General features: G+C 39.6%; 1 protein-coding gene across 17 annotated transcripts in view; it reads left to right on the plus strand.

The window, feature by feature from the left end:
- Cadps2 (calcium dependent secretion activator 2) overlaps positions 1-18419 on the plus strand; it is a 514674-nt gene that overhangs the window by 411974 nt on the left and 84281 nt on the right. For 10 of the 17 annotated variants that reach the window (XM_027389980.2, XM_027389983.2, XM_027389989.2 and 7 more), the window contains 2 exons: positions 11049-11152; positions 12737-12745. In XM_027389980.2, coding sequence (XP_027245781.1) covers positions 11049-11152; positions 12737-12745 — 113 coding nt within the window. Of the gene's footprint in view, positions 1-2577; positions 2594-9151; positions 9188-10171; positions 10180-11048; positions 11153-12736; positions 12746-18419 lie in introns of all 17 variants that reach the window. The other 7 variants (XM_027389986.2, XM_027389992.2, XM_027389996.2 and 4 more) reach the window with 2 other exon arrangements.

Below are 18419 nucleotides of genomic sequence, written 5' to 3' on the forward strand. Positions count from 1 at the left end.
CACCAAATCTTCCTGTGCTGGTCCTGGGCCCTTCCCCATGTGTCCAGGGCCAGAGTGTATCCCTTCACGTGGGATGGGCTCTCAAAGTCCCTTCTTGCACCAGGGAAAAATACTAATCCACCATCAGAGGCTCCCTGGAGTGCAGAGGCCTCCTTATTGACATCCATGTTCAGGGGTCTGGATCAGTCTTGTACTGGACTCCCCGACAACATCTGGGGTCGATGTGCTCTCCCTTGTTCAGGCCAATTGTTCCTGTGGGTTTCTCCAACCTGGTACAGACCCCTTCGCTCTTCATTCCTCCCTCTCTTCAACTAAATTCCCGATTTCAGCTCAGTGTATATCTGTAGATGTCTGTCTGTGCTTCCATCAGCCACTGGGTGAGGGCTCTAGTTCCTGGGTTGGTCGGCCGGCGGAAAACGGGTTCTGTACTCTTAAATTGATTCCATTGGTTCGAAGGCTGCATTCCTTCAGCATGCCTCCTGCTTACTCTGATGTAGGTACAGAGCAGCGGTGGAATATGTTTCTTCATTTAGGGCCACAGGAAACACTTTGTGTTCCCTTTGGATTTAGTGTTCCACTCCTCAAGCTGGAATAAATCTCACCAGCTCTTTTCCTCTGGTGCTAAGGGATTGAAGCTCTAGAATGGCAAGGGTATGAAAGTTTGTAGGAAATAGGAAGTGAAGCCCACAATGCTGACAGGTGGGAGGAGAGGTGGGTGTTCTCAATCACCTTGAGGCACATAACATTTAAATGTCAAATCTAGTTCCTATGATGGTCTAAACTAGAAAGGAAACATTGTTCATGATAAAAACCCAAGTAGTCATCTACCTCAAAGCCAGTTCACTGTTCTGTAATGCTGACCCCAGTTCCACCTACATCTTTGTGGATAATTGTTACTTCATTGTGTATCTCTTCTGCCTCCTGTGAATGTTACCTCTATCGTCTTTCTAGATCTTTCCCTTCTGTTTATAAATATGGTATCAGCATTCAAAATGCATATCCTGAGCTCTACACCTCTTCGTTTTGTTGTCAAAGAGTAGTCTTCCCCTGATTCCTTTGCCTTTACTTTAGCTCCCAGCAGTGTGGCTCTTGAGCATGCAGTGGGCCTGGTAGTAAGACTTCTGCTAAAGTGGGAAGTTAATAAAAACAAGAACGGACTGGGTGAGCCACCCCTACACTCCTCCACTACCCCAATCTCCCAAGTTTACATGGTTACAAGCCTAGGAGATATTGTCCAAGTGCTACTGTTTTAAACAGAACATATTAAAAGTGATTCCTGGTCCACAGGATCTAGTGATGTATTGCCTGGTAAAGTCTGTCAAAAAGCTCAAGTTTCTCCCTCCTCAAAGTCCCTAAAAGAGATTTCTCCATGGGCTGTCCCATAATACTGTTCTCAATGCCTTCCAAAGAGCTGAGCCACAGTGCCTAGGCTCCTGAGGAATATATAAGAGATAGCAAATGAAATAGTGTGTACCATTAGAACTGATGACATAAATATTCATTTCACATAATGATTATAGGGAATAGTTCCTCAAGAATAGCATACGAGGTGTTTTGACCATACTCATACCTCCCCCAACTCTCCCTGGATATATGCCCTCTTTCCTACCCACCCACCTATATGCCCTCCTTTTTTTCTTAACACCCATCAATTTCAGTTTTTGCTGCCCATAGTTCTCATATATGTGGCCTTTGAGCATTGACAACTTCCCAGGGCCTATTATCATAATGAAAACTACTGGTACTCCCTCTCCTACTGGCTCTTGGTTGCCAGTAGCTCCTTGACAGAATAGGACTTCATGTCCACCTCCCCTCCCCAAGGATGGAATGTACTCTGGCTTGTACTTGCACAGGTCTTGTGCATGCTGTCAAAACACCGTGAGTTCATGCATACAGCTGCCCTGTTGTATCTGGAAGACACTGTTTCTTTTCCTTAAGTTTCTGGTGGTGAAGAATTAAACTTAGCAGCATGGACATGAGTCACACGCAGGTGACAGCAGGTTTTTCTCCTGTTACATCCACATGATCAGTATTAGGGTAAGCAGAGTTTCAAAGGCAAAATCAAAATTTAGATTGTGGAAGTAGTTTTGATATGTAGGCTCTGAAAGGTCCCCCACTGGTCTGTGAAATGTACTCCAAAAGCCTCTGCCCTTTACCTACAATCAACTAGCAATAAAATATAAGTAAAAATACCTTTCTCAGTAACAACCAAGGAAGGGTGTCTAGGAGTTATCTTTGCCCAGCATGAAATGTGGATTTTCATAGACCAATATAAAGACTTTGAGATGGAAAGGCTTTGAGATGGAAAGGGTTGGATTTAGATTAGGAAATGTCCTAAGGAGATCCATACAGGTCGTCCATGACCTAGGATAACTTTTAAAATCAAAGTCTAAAACAGCTCCATAATTCAGTTTTTGTTCATCAAAATAGAATATTTTTATGAACTCTAAATATACCTTAAAATCTAAGTTTAGAAAGAAGGGTGCTGATTATCTAATTGAACCTTTTTCCAGAGTGCTTTTAGAACTTGTCTTACCAGATACAAGTTACAACACCATCATGAGAGCCCACGATCAGATGGACAGAAATATCTGTGTTTATGGGAGCCTGGGATGCTTCATCTGAAAGAAATGTGGACCGCACCTCCCTAGGGAAAGATCTGATGCTTCCAATGTGAGGACTGAAAAATGGGCTTCCTCAATGGAATCTTGGTCTCCAGAGAGATTAGGATACATGTGTAATAAAGGAAATGCTCACCCTACCTCATGAGTGTTGCCTTCTCCTTTTGAGAGTTCTAGGATATGATTTTTGCCTTTTTAGTCAATCCTCTCCATTTATTTTGTACCTAAGCTTGAAACAAACTGTTTTTTTTTTAACATTCTTAAAAAATATAGCAGATTCCATTTTAGGTCCTTCATATTTTTTTTCAGAACTGGATGAAGCTGCTAGATAATAAATGAGGATGCTGAGAATTTACAGAGTCCTTTAGAGCTGGAAAAGTTATATTCTTCTCAAAATTCACCTCTGGTAAAGAGGTGTTTTCAGAAACAGTTCTGATTGAGTACCTGAACACCACTGGGACAAAGAACATTCCTGTAGGGTCCCTTTGGTGTACTCCCCAGCAGGAGCTACCCCAGCTGGGATGCATGACACTCTAAAAGCTCTCAATAGAATTTTCCCTCATCCCTCTGAAGATGCATGGAAATCTCATTACAAGCATTCAGCACCTGCTTCCTAAAAGGTCTCAAAAAATATGTCAGTTTGCTCAGCTCACTTGACAGTATGTCACGGATTTGTTGTTGGTTCTTTCTGGTTGTTTTTTTTTTTTTTAACTTCCATATGGAACATGATTCACAGATAAATGCTGTCTTGAAATAACAAGCTTCTCCACTTTCACAATCAGCTCTGCAGCCTGTCATTCTCCAAGGTCACAACTCGAAAGCACCCGATTGGCAACCCCTTGTTTATTTACTAGCAGGTGTCAACAGGTAGACCAGGTGACACGTAGCCCTGTGGCTCCAGCAGCACCCTGTTAATATGAGCAGCTGAGATGTATTAGGGAGTCTTTTTCCAAATCAGAGTAATGCAAACTGACAGGTTTCTACTTTTCTCTCGGCAGTTTGTAAGGGCTCGAAGCCTGCGCAGATAACATGATGTGGGAAATTAGGATGTATTCCTTACTTACAAAGCATGGCCAAGGAGCTAGAGAGCCAGCACTGAACAAAATGGACTAATTGATGATGTGATATTATGCATGTACATATATGTGCATATATTCTTGTACATATATATTATATAAAAGAGGGAAACTTTCACAGCCAGCAGCACTGCTGGAGATGTCTGCTTCTTATGAAACTGTAGACTGTTTCACTCTGAAAACAGAGACACACATGGTCTCCTTAAAAAGCACTGCTTTAGTAATGCTCTGATAAGTCATATACTATAACATCTTATAACAGATGATAAAACATTAGTTTCTGTATGGGGTACTAATAATCTTTTTGTCATATTCCATCATCATCATCATCACCCCTTTTGGATTTACTTATTTTACTTGATGTGTATGAATGTACCGCCTGCATGTATCTGTGTGCACTGCGTGCATGCCTCTTGGATCCCCTGGAACTGGGGTAACAGATAATTATGAGCCACCATGTGAGTGCTGGGAATTGAACCCAGGTCCTCTGAAAGAGCAACAGGTGCTCTTAACTGCTAAGCAATCTCTTCAGCCCTATTTTAAGCAAAGGGGAGTCTCATATAGAATCAATGACTTTTCCTCATTTAAAGGTCTCGTATATTGTGACCTGTCACTCAGGGACTACCACATACTGTTGGCTTATGGCAATCCTGTCTTTAGATCTTATGAAGCTGCCAAAGGCATTTATCCCAGTTGCCTTCTTTATTATGGTCTGCTGTTGACCTAAAAATGAATTTATTCATGTTAAAGCTAATCCAGATAAAGTATTTAATGTGACAGTAACCATAGGAGAATTAGTTCAAAGCACTGTTATTAGCATAACTAATTCTAAAGCAATATCCACTTTAACTGTGCTTTCAATGACAGGGTCATTAAATAAGTTGGTCCCGAAGGGAGTCAGGGATGTGGGAGGCCACAGGCTTACTGTTTTCAAACAATTAAGGCATCAGCATGCTTACAGAGTCTAAGTAACTGTAGGGGAGCCATACCACTGCAAATTATTTTCATTCATACACAGAATTGCCCAGATAGGAATGGTGTTCATAATTACGATACAGAAATGCAAACTGTATTCAGACTCTGCAAGGAAAAAAAAAGTCACCTTTGACCTAAATGGTGTCTATATAAAGATGTAGCCTAAGGTCTGGGAAGGTGGTTCAGTGTGATAAAACGCTTTCTACGCAAGCATAAGTAATTGAGTACAGCTCCCCAGAACCCACAGAATGCAGATGGTAGTATACTTACCTGTAATACCAGTGTTCCTATAGCAAGATAGGAAGTAGAAACTAGAGAATCCCCAGGCCTTCACAGGCTGGTTAGCCTGGCATGAGTAGCAGTGAATGAGAGACCTGCCTCAAACAAGGTCAGAGGTGAGGTTCTCCTCACTTTCGCTCACACACCATATCACACTCCTGTCCTCACAAATACACACCTGCAAAGATTTATTTTTAAAAGGAGGCAGTGTGATTTCAACAAGGTAGGAAACAGACTTTATACAGAGCACCTTTTGAGTCTTACTCCATCTTTTGTAAGTGCTAGTATCTCTGCCAGTGTACCCCTGAGACAGACGTCAGGAACATCATCCGGCAGCCATTTCAAAATGCAAATTCCCAGAGCCTCACTCAAGACAGTACAGTCAGACACTATGGAGGTGATGGCAAGCAATTGTATTTCAGAAGACCTTGGGGTAATTGTGATGCACACTGAAGGGGGAGCACAGCTGACCTACTGGAGACACTGTCTGTAGACATCAGCCATCCATCTCAGCAGTCCTAGAACCAGAGCATCTTTTAGATTGCAGAGAGAATGTCATTGGTGCTACATTCTCTTTGCTCAGTCATCTGGGAAGCAACAAAAATATTGAAGGTTGGGTTTTAGGAGCTTCTCTCACACCTTTGTGAGCTAATCTTTGTATTTATCCCCTCTGGAGCATGGATTTCAGAGGCTACCCCAGAATCACCTAACCTACTCACAAGTTCTTAAGTGTCAGACAGGTGCGGAGGGGTCTATGGATTAATGGGAAAGGAGGTATCTAATTTCCCAACTTCCTTCCCTCTGGAGGTTAGAAGGCCCATGAGTATTGGCCCATTTTAAGAGTCCCTCGAGCCTGATTGCCCTAGGCTCTGGCACTAGGCCACTCACCACAGGTTGGGCTGTTGAGAGGAGAGGCCAGAAAACAAATAACAACTTCTACTTTCCAACTGCATCATTGCCCAGGAGAAATGTCCTGAGCCAACAGAAAGGGCCTAAGGAGTTAATGGTGTTGAGCAAATGGCTCATAGGTGTATGCGTGTTCAAGACACTTAAAAAAAAAAAAAAAAAAAAAAAAGCTCATGAGGTCAGATCATAAAGTTTACCTGGGATATTTATCATTATGTCAAGTAAATATTTTAAAGTTTACATCAAATGCATCCCCACACATTTCTGCATATGGGATATGGGAAAAGAGAAATGATCTGACTGCTCTTTATCCCAGGTATCCCTGCAACCTTCACCGTGAACATCACCTCTCATTCATCACTTGGGACCCTGACAAGAAATGGCAGCAAGGGAAATAGCCAGGGAGCACATCCTAGGAGTCCACATGCTCTTTAAAGTCTTGAATTCTAATTAAAGCACACCACAAACACAGCAAAGCAGTCAGTCTGTCTGCTCACAGCTTCCCCTCTCCTTACCTTTCCCCAGTGGGATCTCTTCTTAAATGTACAGAGGAATAATTAAAAGAATATACTTTAGGGAGCCAAGGAGTGTTATCATAGAAAATGAAAAATGTTCCAGAATGAAGAATGGTTACAGCCAAGAGTAGTGCATTGAAATTCATGAAGGAGCCTCTCTGCTTTGGGCATATTTGTTTTAAATGTCACTATCTGAAATGTATTACAACAACTGGCAACTTGTAGTTAAGCTTGAAGAATATCAACATTTGTAATTCGAGAGAAATGTTACAAAGAGAGTGGAAGAAAGCATCTTAAAGAGGAATTCTAGTCTCAAATATTCAGTGTAGATTTCTTAATAGAGCTGTTGATAACCTTGTTATCTAACAGAGTTCCAACTGTGGAGTGCATTTAACTTCTTGGCTGTAGTCAAATGGGTGAAAACCAAGGGTGTATATGTATTATGCTTGATAAAAAATGCTATTTATTTAAAGTATTAAGAGTGGCCATTATGTTCAAGGACAAAGTTTCCTTCCTCTCAGTAAACTTTATCTGGGAAGAATAAAATGTTTAAACGGTTTTTGAGTTTTACGTAGGACAAAGAATGCTTTCAACTTTTGTTTAGGACAATATCAAACGTAAAAGCTGATTTAACACATTCACTCATAAGTAAAAATGAGTCGCCTCTCATTTTTTTTCATTATTGCATACTGGTGGCTAAGGCTGTATATTTGTGTACGTGATTCCTACTCAGAATTTGTAATGAAAAAGAAGTCAAATTATTATTCAGAAGATTTTCTTTGTTGTTGTTCATTGGTTGGTTGGTTGGTAGTTGAAACACAATCTCTCTCTCTCTCTCTCTCTCTCTCTCTCTCTCTCTCTCTCGGCTTTTTGAGACAGGGTTTCTCTGTGTAGCTTTGGAGCCTATCCTGGCACTTGTTCTGGAGACTAGGTTGGCCTCAAACTCACAGAGATCCGCCTGCCTCTGCCTCCCGAGTGCTGGGATTAAAGGCGTGTACCACCAATGCCCTACAAAACACAATCTTAATGTCTAGTCCTGGCTGCCCTGGAATTTAAAGAAAGCAGACTGCCTCTCCCTTCCAAACAATGGAATTAAGGGCAGGAACCCCAAGGCCATCTAAAAAGTGAAGTATATTCCTATTCTCTGTCTGTCTTTCTCTGTCTCTTTGTGTCTGTCTCCGTCTCTGTTTCTCTCTCTACATCTTTATGCATGAGTCCTGCATCTGCATCGCTTCTACTTTCCCCAAACTTTTCTCATATCCTTCCCAGCTCCCAAATCCATGACATTATCTTCTTTGATACTTATCATTATGTAAACATGTGTGTGTGTGTGTATTTAGTCCATTTAGTGTTACTTGTGTGTCCAGGAATGATTTCTTGGTAAGATTTAATTCTATCACATTCAATAACTATATGACCTTGGAAAGTCCTTTGACCTCTCTGAACCCAACAACAGAAGATCTGATTCCCTAGCTTATAGGGTGGCTTTGCGGGTACAGTAACCAATATCCTAAACTATGTAGGAAATATAAAGTCTTTGTGTGTGATTGATTTTTGCAATATTTTCAGCCTTTTGAGAAATTGCATTTTGTGTGTGTGTTAAAGTCATACATTTCAAAACATAAAACCAAAAGGTTTCTTGGGACTCAGTCTGTAGACCAGGCTGTTCTCAAACTCAGAGATTCACCTGCCTTTGCCTCCCAAGTGTTGGGATTAAAGGCATGTGCCACCACCTTCTAGCTTAAAACCCACAAGTTTTAGTCAACATAGATTCTCTAAATTATAAGGAAGCTTAAAGACTATCTGAGTCAGTGATTCTTAGCATCTTGTAGACAGGACTTTGATTACTATGTGAAAGCATCTTTTGTATCTTCCCTTTTCATTCCATTATCATCTTCACAGAGCCCATGATCCTACAACACAGGCTTCTCAGAACTTTTTTTACATCCAACCTCTAAATACATTTTTCTAAAATCCAATCTTTTCTGATGTGCTATAACATCCTTGCACTGTACCATTTGTCAGTAGTCATCCTGTCTTACCTAAAGCCCACAGTGATAAAGCATAATTCTCTAGCACATTCTCTAGCCACGTAAGAGCACACAAGGTCCAAGTCATTCCTTCATCGCCTTCTGGCCGTTGCATTTCATCTCTCTCACACTGTGAATTATATACATTAAAACAAACAAACAAAAATCTTGTCTTAAAAGAGTTAGGAAAGTTGACATCATGATATTTGGGAAACAGTTGCTTGGTGATGGACGGCTTGTCAGAGAGCATCATCATTTGTGAATATCATCCCTGACCTTCCTCTCACACAAACTGTCGCTGCCCTACAGTTCTCCTCCCTGGAAACCCCTCTTCTTACATGTGCTAGTCCTCTATAGCCATGCTTCACTAAGTCTCTCTTCCTATCTCCTATAGCACATATGTGTTAGTTTCCAAACCTTTTAAGCCTGTTTTCTTCATTAAACAGCTTGAAGTAACTCTACATAGAATAGACTTGTCATGCTGAATCATTAGTTACCTTGACTTCATCTTTGTTGAAGAATGTTATTAAAGTGATCTCAAAACATGTGGATGCATTGATAGTTGTTGTATAAACATTCTTTATGTTGTGATTTGGGATACTGAATTGTTTGTGATCAGGATATGTTAGCTTAAAAAGGAGAGACAATTTTTCTTCCAGGAAGAAAATTCCAGGAAGTCAATGAAAGGAACATTTCTTTGGGAAACAAAACATGGAGACTTATGTCTATAATTCCAACACATGAGACAGTAAATCAAGAAGATTTGGAGTTTGAGGCCAACTTAGGTTACATGGGCATTCCAGTCCATTCTGGGCTGTTAACAGGAGCCCATCTCAAAATGCAAACAAAAACATTCATTGTAATTGCCATCCTGATATGCTTACTTCATTCCCTTTACTTCCCTTAGATGAGAACATCTTTGTGTTGACAGACTGGTATTCCTAAAGAATCTCTATGCTCTTGATCAGTCAGAGATAAGCCATGCCCCTCCATCATAGGGGAGTTTAGGGTACGAACCCTGTGCACTCCATGCCATGTCTGACTGACTTCCAAGCATATTAAAAGTTTAATGAGCAAGCACCAATCAGAAGGCATGTCACACTGCTTTGCTCTCTGCCCTTTTGAGAATGAATTAAGACAAGAAAACATTAAGAATCTCTTCTGACTTTAAAGCTGAGATTTGGGGAGACGTCCAAAGCTAAGATTTGTTTCTGGGTAACATAGTAGATACTGAAGGGAGGGAGGCTCTTAATTCTTCTAAAGACTTGACTTCCCTTCCTTGCAGCATCCCTTACAACGGACATGAGCCACCAGGCTTTGCTTGTCAATGGGACAGAGAGATCCATGAATGTAAGGCAGAGTTGCTGTGATGGGCTTTGGATTAGTTAGAGTATATTCCCCATAAACTCATATACAAGGACCTTGGTTTCAGGAGTACTGGGGAACTTTTAAGGTGTGACACCTAGAAAGAAGTGACTGGACCATGAGACTCTTAGCAGGGTCTAGTCTGTCCTGTCACACATGGTTTCTAAGAGTTTGCTCTCCAAAGAGTGGGTTGTCGCACAACAATGATCCCACATGCAAGGTCCTTTGTGCGTATGGCCATCTTCCTTTCCAGTTCCCTACCATGTTGTAATATGCTAAGAGACCAAACAGATGGAGCCACCTAAATGTGGACTTTCAGCTTCCCAAACTGAACAAAATGAGCCTCTTTTTCTATGGAGCACCAGTGTCGAGTGTTCTGTTTTAGCAACACAAAGTGGACTAAGGCAGGCTTGTCTTAAGTGTTCCTAGTGAAAACTGGTTTTCATGTGGTTTTGAGACAGTTGTATCATGCAGGGCACCTCGAATTTCTACCAGTTTGTTGTTTCTTTGAAATAAGCTATTTTGCCTTCTCTTTTACTGAATTTCCGGTAACTGCACTTAACCTTATTGTGTTCTATCCCTTTGCACCAATTTAGCTTAACAGGAAAGGAACCTTCAGATTCAAAGAAGGCTTCTGCCCTTCCCTAACCTGCTACCCCACGGTTGGAAGTGGGCTGGGATGGCAGCAGGCACACAGAGGAGGAAGTCAGTTAATTGCTGGCTGTCAGAGTTGTTTTAGGTGACTTTGTACTTCTTGGGATTAAGATCAACATGAACTGAGAATTCAAATAGCAACAAAAAAACCCTGGGGTTTGCTAATGCCAGGAATGACTCATCTGGTGAGAACTGCATTGTATTCTGAATACAATGCAGACAGAAGGAAAAGACTGTGCTATCTGCTCTCTTTGTGTTTCTGACCTTGAGCAGAATTATAACTTGTTTGTTGCAGAAGTTGAGCATCTAATGTGCTGTTGCACCTGTTAGCTCTTGTATACTAAATGGCAAAGCACTCGCAGATCTGTGATCGCTTTGTGGGTGAAATATTTTCTGCAATCTGGTGAACCGGCTTTTTAAAGACAATGTATTCAATTGTGTTCCTTGCATCCCTTATCTCTCAAAAGTGTGCTTCCTTGTGCTGTTTCAATACCCCAATCATCATTACATCTTAGGACATGTCTGGCTTTGTACTTTCAAGGTAACATTGTGTTTTCTTCTTTTCTTCCTTTTTTCTTTCTTTCTTTCTTTTTTCTTTCTTTCTTTCTTTTTTTTTTTTCAATACAGAGACCATGAACCAGGCAACTCCTGCCAGGAAGCTGGAAGAGGTTCTTCATCTCGCAGAGCTCTGCATAGAAGTCCTGCAGCAGAATGAGGAGCATCATGCTGAGGTGATGACTTGTAGCCAGAGCATAAACGAGGGCTTTGCCATAGTGGGGGCAGCACTGAAAAGGTAGCCTGACCAGAGTCTCAGTGTGCATCTGGCCACACGTACACATTTCCTGGAAATGTGACTCCTGTATATTACAGTGTGTGTGTGTGTGTGTGTGTGTGTGTGTGTGTGTGTGTGTGTGTGTGTGTGTGTGATTTTGTATCTGTTTTTGACAACAATCACATGATAAGGACATGAGAAAGCTTGGGAGAGATCTGTCCTCAAGATACATAAACAATAGTTGGCAGAGCTGGAACACACCCATCTTGGGATGCCAAACCCGTTGCTTTCTTGTCCCCATGACGTGGTGATCATTTTTGCTTGAAAATGTCGCCTAGTGAGCATTAAATGAGAAATTGGTGATAAGCTTTACAATGAAAGACATCCATAATTCAAACTTTCTGTATGTTTTCACTAAATATTTGGTTGCTTTGTTTCTGTTGCTGTTGTTGTCTGCCATGCTTGGAAGGAACCCTGGCCCTCCAATATGTTATTCAACACTCTGCCCCTGAGCCGCATTGTCAGCCAATGTTTTTAAAGTTCTAATTACATATTACCATTTCCTACAGATCTGGAGTGATCTCACACCTCCCTGCTTATTCTAAGACTTAAACTTCTCTTTCCTATAGTTGTGAATTTGTCTCCAAAAACAATTTCCAGGCTTTGAGTTCAATGGAAGAAATATGCAGAATTAAATAAAAACAATAAACTTTGGTGTCCTGACAGTGCTGTTATTTTTTGAGAAGCAAATGTAATGAGCCAAAAGAAAACAGACTGAATACATATGAATTTATAGAATACTTATGTTTAATGGAATCTAGTTTCCAAAAAACATGAGAAACTACAGGGTCTATCTTTTAAGCAAATTCTTGGAAAAGAGTATTCATGGAGCCTTACTACAGGCAACTAAGATTTATTGTATCTGCTTATAAATATGATCATTCAAAACATCTGCTTTTAGCTCACACTGTGGAATCTAGTTTTTAGCTTGCATCTGTCATGTGTGAACTTGTTATGGATATTTTATTTTAAACTGAAGAAACAGCTGCTTCAATAATTTGAAATGAATTCCCAGGAGGATGTTTTCTGGGCTAGCATCACCGCCATGCTACAAAGAAAATGATCATATGATAAAATATAGGTATGTTTCGTCGTCTTTGTCTTGTTCTGAAAGAGATTATCATCAGAGTCCAAGGCATTTCTAATTTGTTCTTAATTGGAACAAATAGTCTATTTCAGTTCCAGCTAGTATTCACATACACCTTATAGAAATTAAAATTTAATGTTTTTAATATAGTCAATGTGGTCACTAAAAATGCTTGTTGAAGTATAATGGGTCAAGCACAATTAAAATGTAGATGCTGTTTGTTTTTTAATCCATAACATACAATTGACTTCATTGAAACACTCACAGCACAGAAGCATCACCTTGCTCTGGGTTGCAATGAAATAGGAACTATTCTGGTGACTTCTTTATAAATACTGTGTAACACGGTGGCATTTTTCTGTTCTGCTTATGCTCCAAATTCTTGGAATCCCACAGGGAAGAGAGGTGAGTAAAACTGTTTCCTTTTTTTTTTTTTTTCTAGCATAAGACAACCCTTCAATGTGACTGTGATGTAGGATGTATTCTGATAGTTGTCACTTTAAAGTCAAGACCTTCCCTCAAGTGGACTAGCTTTTGCTACACTGTTCAACTGTGTTTAGCTAATAATCACATGCTTAATTAATGTCTTACAGCCCAAGAAAACACAATGCAAGAAATGCTTTTTGTTTTGCCTTTCATTGATTTTTTAAAAATCTTTTATTTCCTCCTATATATCAGATATTCCCTCTGAGCAATGAAAGAATTGGTCTGATGTTAGAGTCATTCTCAGAGTGCCTTGGTGGACAGCCCTCTCTACTGAGATTCATTTTGTTAGCTTCTTAGGCCAGTTTCTTTACTCTGAACTGTACCCAGCTTCCTCTGCACTTCGGCTCCTCTCAGGAGGTTAATGCATTTGCCTCAAGGCGACCGTCAGGTGGCTCTGGTTTGCACTCATGTTTCCATTCTGCCTCGCTCTACAGTGCAGTCTACTCAACAGGACTAAGTGGCCATTTCTGTCCTCCCACAATCCCTCAGTTAGGCAGGTGTCCAGACATTCAGCTCTTTGACAAGAACTTGCTTTTAAGGTGGTCCCTCCTCCTCTGGAGGCCTCTTGACCTCTCAGGCTTTTCTTTGAGATATTGTGTTTCCTCCTCAGAAAGATAATTTTAGCTCTTTTCCAGCAAAATCTTTAAGACTTTCTCCACATTTCAGGGAGCAGACTATGACAGATCAGAGACTTCAGACAAATGGATCTAAAAATTGTTCATCCAAAAGTCATTCCATTTAGTAGAACTAGAACGTCCAGGTACATACCAGAAGACAAACTACTAGCTCTAATCAGCTGTGTGTGGATACAGATGTGTTCATGTTTGTACAGGCCAGATGTTGGCATCAGATGTCTATTTCCTCTGTCATTCCCCACCTTATCCCCACACAAGGTCTCTCACTGAACCTAGAGCTCACATATTCAGCCCAGGCTGGCTGGCCAGTGAGGTCCAGTGAGCTACACGTTTCTGCTTCCACAATAGCTCTTGGCTCTTTACATGGATGCTAGCAATCCAACTTTAGGCCTCCCTGCTTGTGCAGCAAGCACAGACTTATCAACTGAGCTTTCAACCCAGCCTTTGTTATTGTATTTGGTTTGGCTTGGTTATTATTTTGTTTTGTGGAGACAGGGCCTTGCAATGGAGTCCATACTGGCCTCAAACTCATGACCATTTTACTTAGTCTCCAGATTTAAGGCATATACTACCATGTCTAGGAAGGAGGATAAGCTATTCTGACCTCAGGCTCATTATCTTCCTATTTTATTGCCTTCAGTGTGTTGAGTCACCACACAATTAGTTTTGGGGTTTGTGTGTATGTGTTTTACTTTTTGAAATGAGGTCTCTAATTTGCTATGTGGTGGAGAACGACCTTGAACTTTTGATCCCCCCTGCTTTGGGGAATTTCAGGCAGGCACCAGCATACCAACTTTAGGTGGTGGTGGTGGTGGTGGTGGTGGTGGTGGTGGTGGTGGTGGTGGTGGTGGTGGTGGTGGTGGTAACAGAACCCAGGGCTTCATAAATACTAACTAGGTAAGCAGTCTACCAACTAAGCTGTATCCCAGATACCTATATCATTTTAATTACTTAGTTCTGACAGTATATTTTTTCAGGTAGTGTAAAGCCTTGTGCTTTGGGGTTTTTTGTTCAATATTGCTTTGGCTATTGTTTCCAATATTTGTTGGGTTTTTATGGGTTTTTTTGTTGTTGTCATTTGTTTTTCATAGTTCCATGTGAATTTTAGGATTGCTTTCTTAGATATTCTGGAACCCTGTTGCAGATACACAACATTCAAGCATTTTATTTTCTCATAGTGTTGGCTATATCTTTACTCTGTTAATTGTGGTTTTACTGTGCATATGATCTATTGTTTGGTATAATTCCATTTGTCTTTTTTCACTTTTGCTTTCTATGATTTTCAGATCTTAACCTAAACCCTTGCCCATTCCAACATCTGAATCTGCTTCCCCAGTGTTCTTCTAGAGTTTGCATAGTTTCTCTCCATAGTTTTACTGTGTGTGTGTGTGTGTGTGTGTCTGTGTGTGTCTGTGTGTGTCTGTGTGTGTGTGTGTGTTTAATCCACTTTGAGTTGGTTTTTATATCTGGGGACAGTACAGAAATCTAGCTTCATGTGGATAACCAGCTTTTTCAGTACCATTTATTTTCTGTGTTTTTTTTTTTTCAATATATGTTCATAGTACCTTTGTTGAAGATCAGTTGACTGTGAGTTCAGGTTTTCTTCTAAGTAATGTGTTCTATTCTAGTGATACATGTCTCTTTATTGCCTGTTTGTTGATTGGTTGGTTGGTTGGTTGGTTGGTTGGTTGGTTGGTTGGTTGGTTGGTTGGTTGATTGATTCTATGTGTGCACATGCCAGTGCACACAAGTGGAAATCAGAGGACAGTTGCCAGAAGTTGCTTTTCTCCTTCCACCATGTCTGTTCCAGGAACTCAGACCATCCATCAGAGTTGGTGGCACCTATGCCTGCTGAACCATTTCACCTTCCCTTAGTCTCTTTCACAGGCCAGTACTAAACTGCTCTAATTACTGTAACTTAGTATATATTGAATTCAAGGAGTATAATGCCTCATGCTGTGTCCTTTTTATTTGCAAGTGCTCTAGATTATTGGAGTTTTGTGGTTCCATAAAAAGTTTTAGAAAGTTTAGAAAGTTTTTCATAGTTTGATGAAGAAAGTCATAGGCATTCTGAGAGTGATGGTGTTAAATATTTAACTAGCTTTGGGTAATATGGACATTTTAATGTTGTTTACCCCAGTATATGAATATGGAATATGGTATGTCTTTCCAGTTATGTCCTCTTCTTTTTCTGTCTTTGATGGTTCAATTTTTACTAAAGAGATCTTTTACCTCTTTATTTAAATTCATTCATATATATTCATATATATATATATAATTTACTTATAGTTATGTATGAATGTTCTTTATATACCTACATGCCAGAAAAGGGCACCAGATATCATTATAGATGGTTGTGAGCCACCATGTGGGTGCTGGGAATTGAACTCTGGACCTCTGGAAGAGTAGCCAGTGCTCTTAACCCCTGAGACATCTCCTCATACCATATATTTAATTTTTAAACTTGTAAGAACAAAGGTAGTATTTTAAAATGACATATTCTCAAGTGTCTTCAACTTATTTCTTTTTGTTTTAATATTTATGTCTATATTGGGAAATGATTATAAAAATAATATATCATCAGAACTGTGACAAGTCTGCAATTCGTTTGACAATAGTTCAGATATCATTTTTAATATTATGGTCCATTCTACTGGCCCCTTCTAGAAATTGGCCTTCCATATTGTTCTGTGTGTATTTATGTATGTGTGTTGTAGGGCCAAGAGATACACTAGTTACTGAATTGTCTCCAGAGCTTACAGTCACTCACAAATTATAACATTGTAGACTAATCTTGTCTTGTGAAATACAATAAGCATGCCAAAGCCCAGTTTTCTGTTTTTGCTCAATGTAGAACAATCCTCCATTCTTGTATTAAATTATATAATGTATTCCAATGGTATATAATATATTCCAATCAAAATTAAGCCTTAGACTTAAATAATAAAATATATAAATAAATCATGTTATAATAAATGTTTATGTCAAGAAGAAATCAAAAGACAGTGGCAGTGTTCTAATATTCAAAGTAGATGATGAATGGATGGATGGATGGATGGATGGATGGATGGATGGATGGATGGACAGCCAGTGTGCATTATATAGTTACTTTAGGAAACTATATCATAGTTCTCCTACTTACTAGCTCCACATATGAAGTAAGAATAATTATGCCATCTGCTCAAAAGAGCAATTTGGGAGATCAACTAAGATGTCACTTAAAACTTTTAGAACACATAAATGTTTTAGAACACACACATACACATAAAATTAATTAATTAATTATAATTATATATTATATATTAATTAATAATATATTAATAATATATTAATTAATACTTTCTCAAATCATCACGAAAATATTCACCATGTCTTGACTTACAGTCACAGGACTAACCATCAGATATACGATTTGAGACATGAATAATACTTCTGCAAAACGTAATGATGTTTATGGTTGATAGCAAAATCATAAAACTATTTTTAAGTTATATTCTATTATGTTTCATTCCCAGCCTGCCTCTGTCTTCCACGTTATCTTTAAAATGAGCTGTAGGAATTTGTGTGATAGTCCTGAAACAATGCTGAGCTAACATGCCTGTTAGGTTCTTAATTTTAGCCTTCAGTGAAGGTATTGGCTGTGAACAGGAAGTGAGATTTTGCAAGCATCTGTCTTCACAGGACTGAATTCTGACTAGCATTTCTACCTTGCTCTGCTCAGTAATGACTCTCAGATTCTGCTTTATTTTGTCACCACTGTAACTTAAAAGGGCAGTAACAAGAGGTATAAAATAAAGCAATACATACTATTATTATCATTTATTTGCTATTTGTTATTGTCATTAGGTTATCATATTATTAGACTTCTATATATTATTATAGATACCTGTCCTAACTTGTATTCACCAAAACACATTCAGAAATACCCATTGTATGTGATATTATACTTGGTTTATGAATTATAACATTCTTGAATAAGTTCCTGATTTGTACATTTATCGCAGTATTGGGGAAAACATTAGAATGTCTATAACTATTAAGTCTATGCTACATTTTCTAGCTGAATTCAGCTTTTGTTTCTACTTGGTTATGTGGTAACTTTTAACATTATTCTAATATCTATGATTTTAAGTCCATATTTACTATAAAAGATTTTAAAATCATGTTTCAGATTTTATAATTTACTCTTTTTCTTTTCTTTTTTTTTCTTTTCTTTTTCTTTTTTTGGCTTTTTGAGACAGGGTTTCTCTGTGTAGCTTTGGAGCCTAGCCTGGCACTCGCTCTGGAGACAAGGCTGTTCTCAAACTCACAGAGATCTGCCTGCCTCTGCCTCCCGAGTGCTGGGACAATTCACTCTTTTAGTTTTGTCATTTATCTTCTGATAAAACCTACTACATGCTTAAACACAGTTCCAGAGTAAGAGGGTGCTACTCAGGCTGCAGGATTTAAGTAATTGTTATCATCATCATCATCATCATCATCATCATCATCATCATCTCATACATTGCATCTCAACCATAGTTTCCCTTCCCTCCACTCCTCCCAGTTCCCTTCCCACCTCCCCACTACCGTAGATCCACTCCTCCTGTTTTCCTTCAGAAAAGACCAGGCCTCCCAGAAATTTCAACCAAACACAGCAACTTACAATAACACTAGGCACAAACCCTCATATCAAAACTGGACAAGGCAACCTAGTGGAAGGAAAAGGGGCCTAAAAGCAGACAAAAGTGTCAGAGTGTTAGGAGTCCCACAAGAACACCAAGCTACACAACCATAGCATATCTGAAGATGGTCTAGTGCAGACCATTAAGGCTCCATGATTGCCACTTCAGTCTCTATATGCCCCTATAAGCCCTGCTTAGCTGATTCTGTGGGCCATGTTCTCATGATGCCCTTGACCCCTCTGGCTCCTTTATTCCTTCCTTCCCTTCTTCCCTGGGCTTCCCTGATGGGGGAAG

The sequence above is a fragment of the Cricetulus griseus genome, assembly GCF_003668045.3.
Source record: "Cricetulus griseus strain 17A/GY chromosome 1 unlocalized genomic scaffold, alternate assembly CriGri-PICRH-1.0 chr1_0, whole genome shotgun sequence".
NCBI lineage: Eukaryota > Metazoa > Chordata > Mammalia > Rodentia > Cricetidae > Cricetulus > Cricetulus griseus.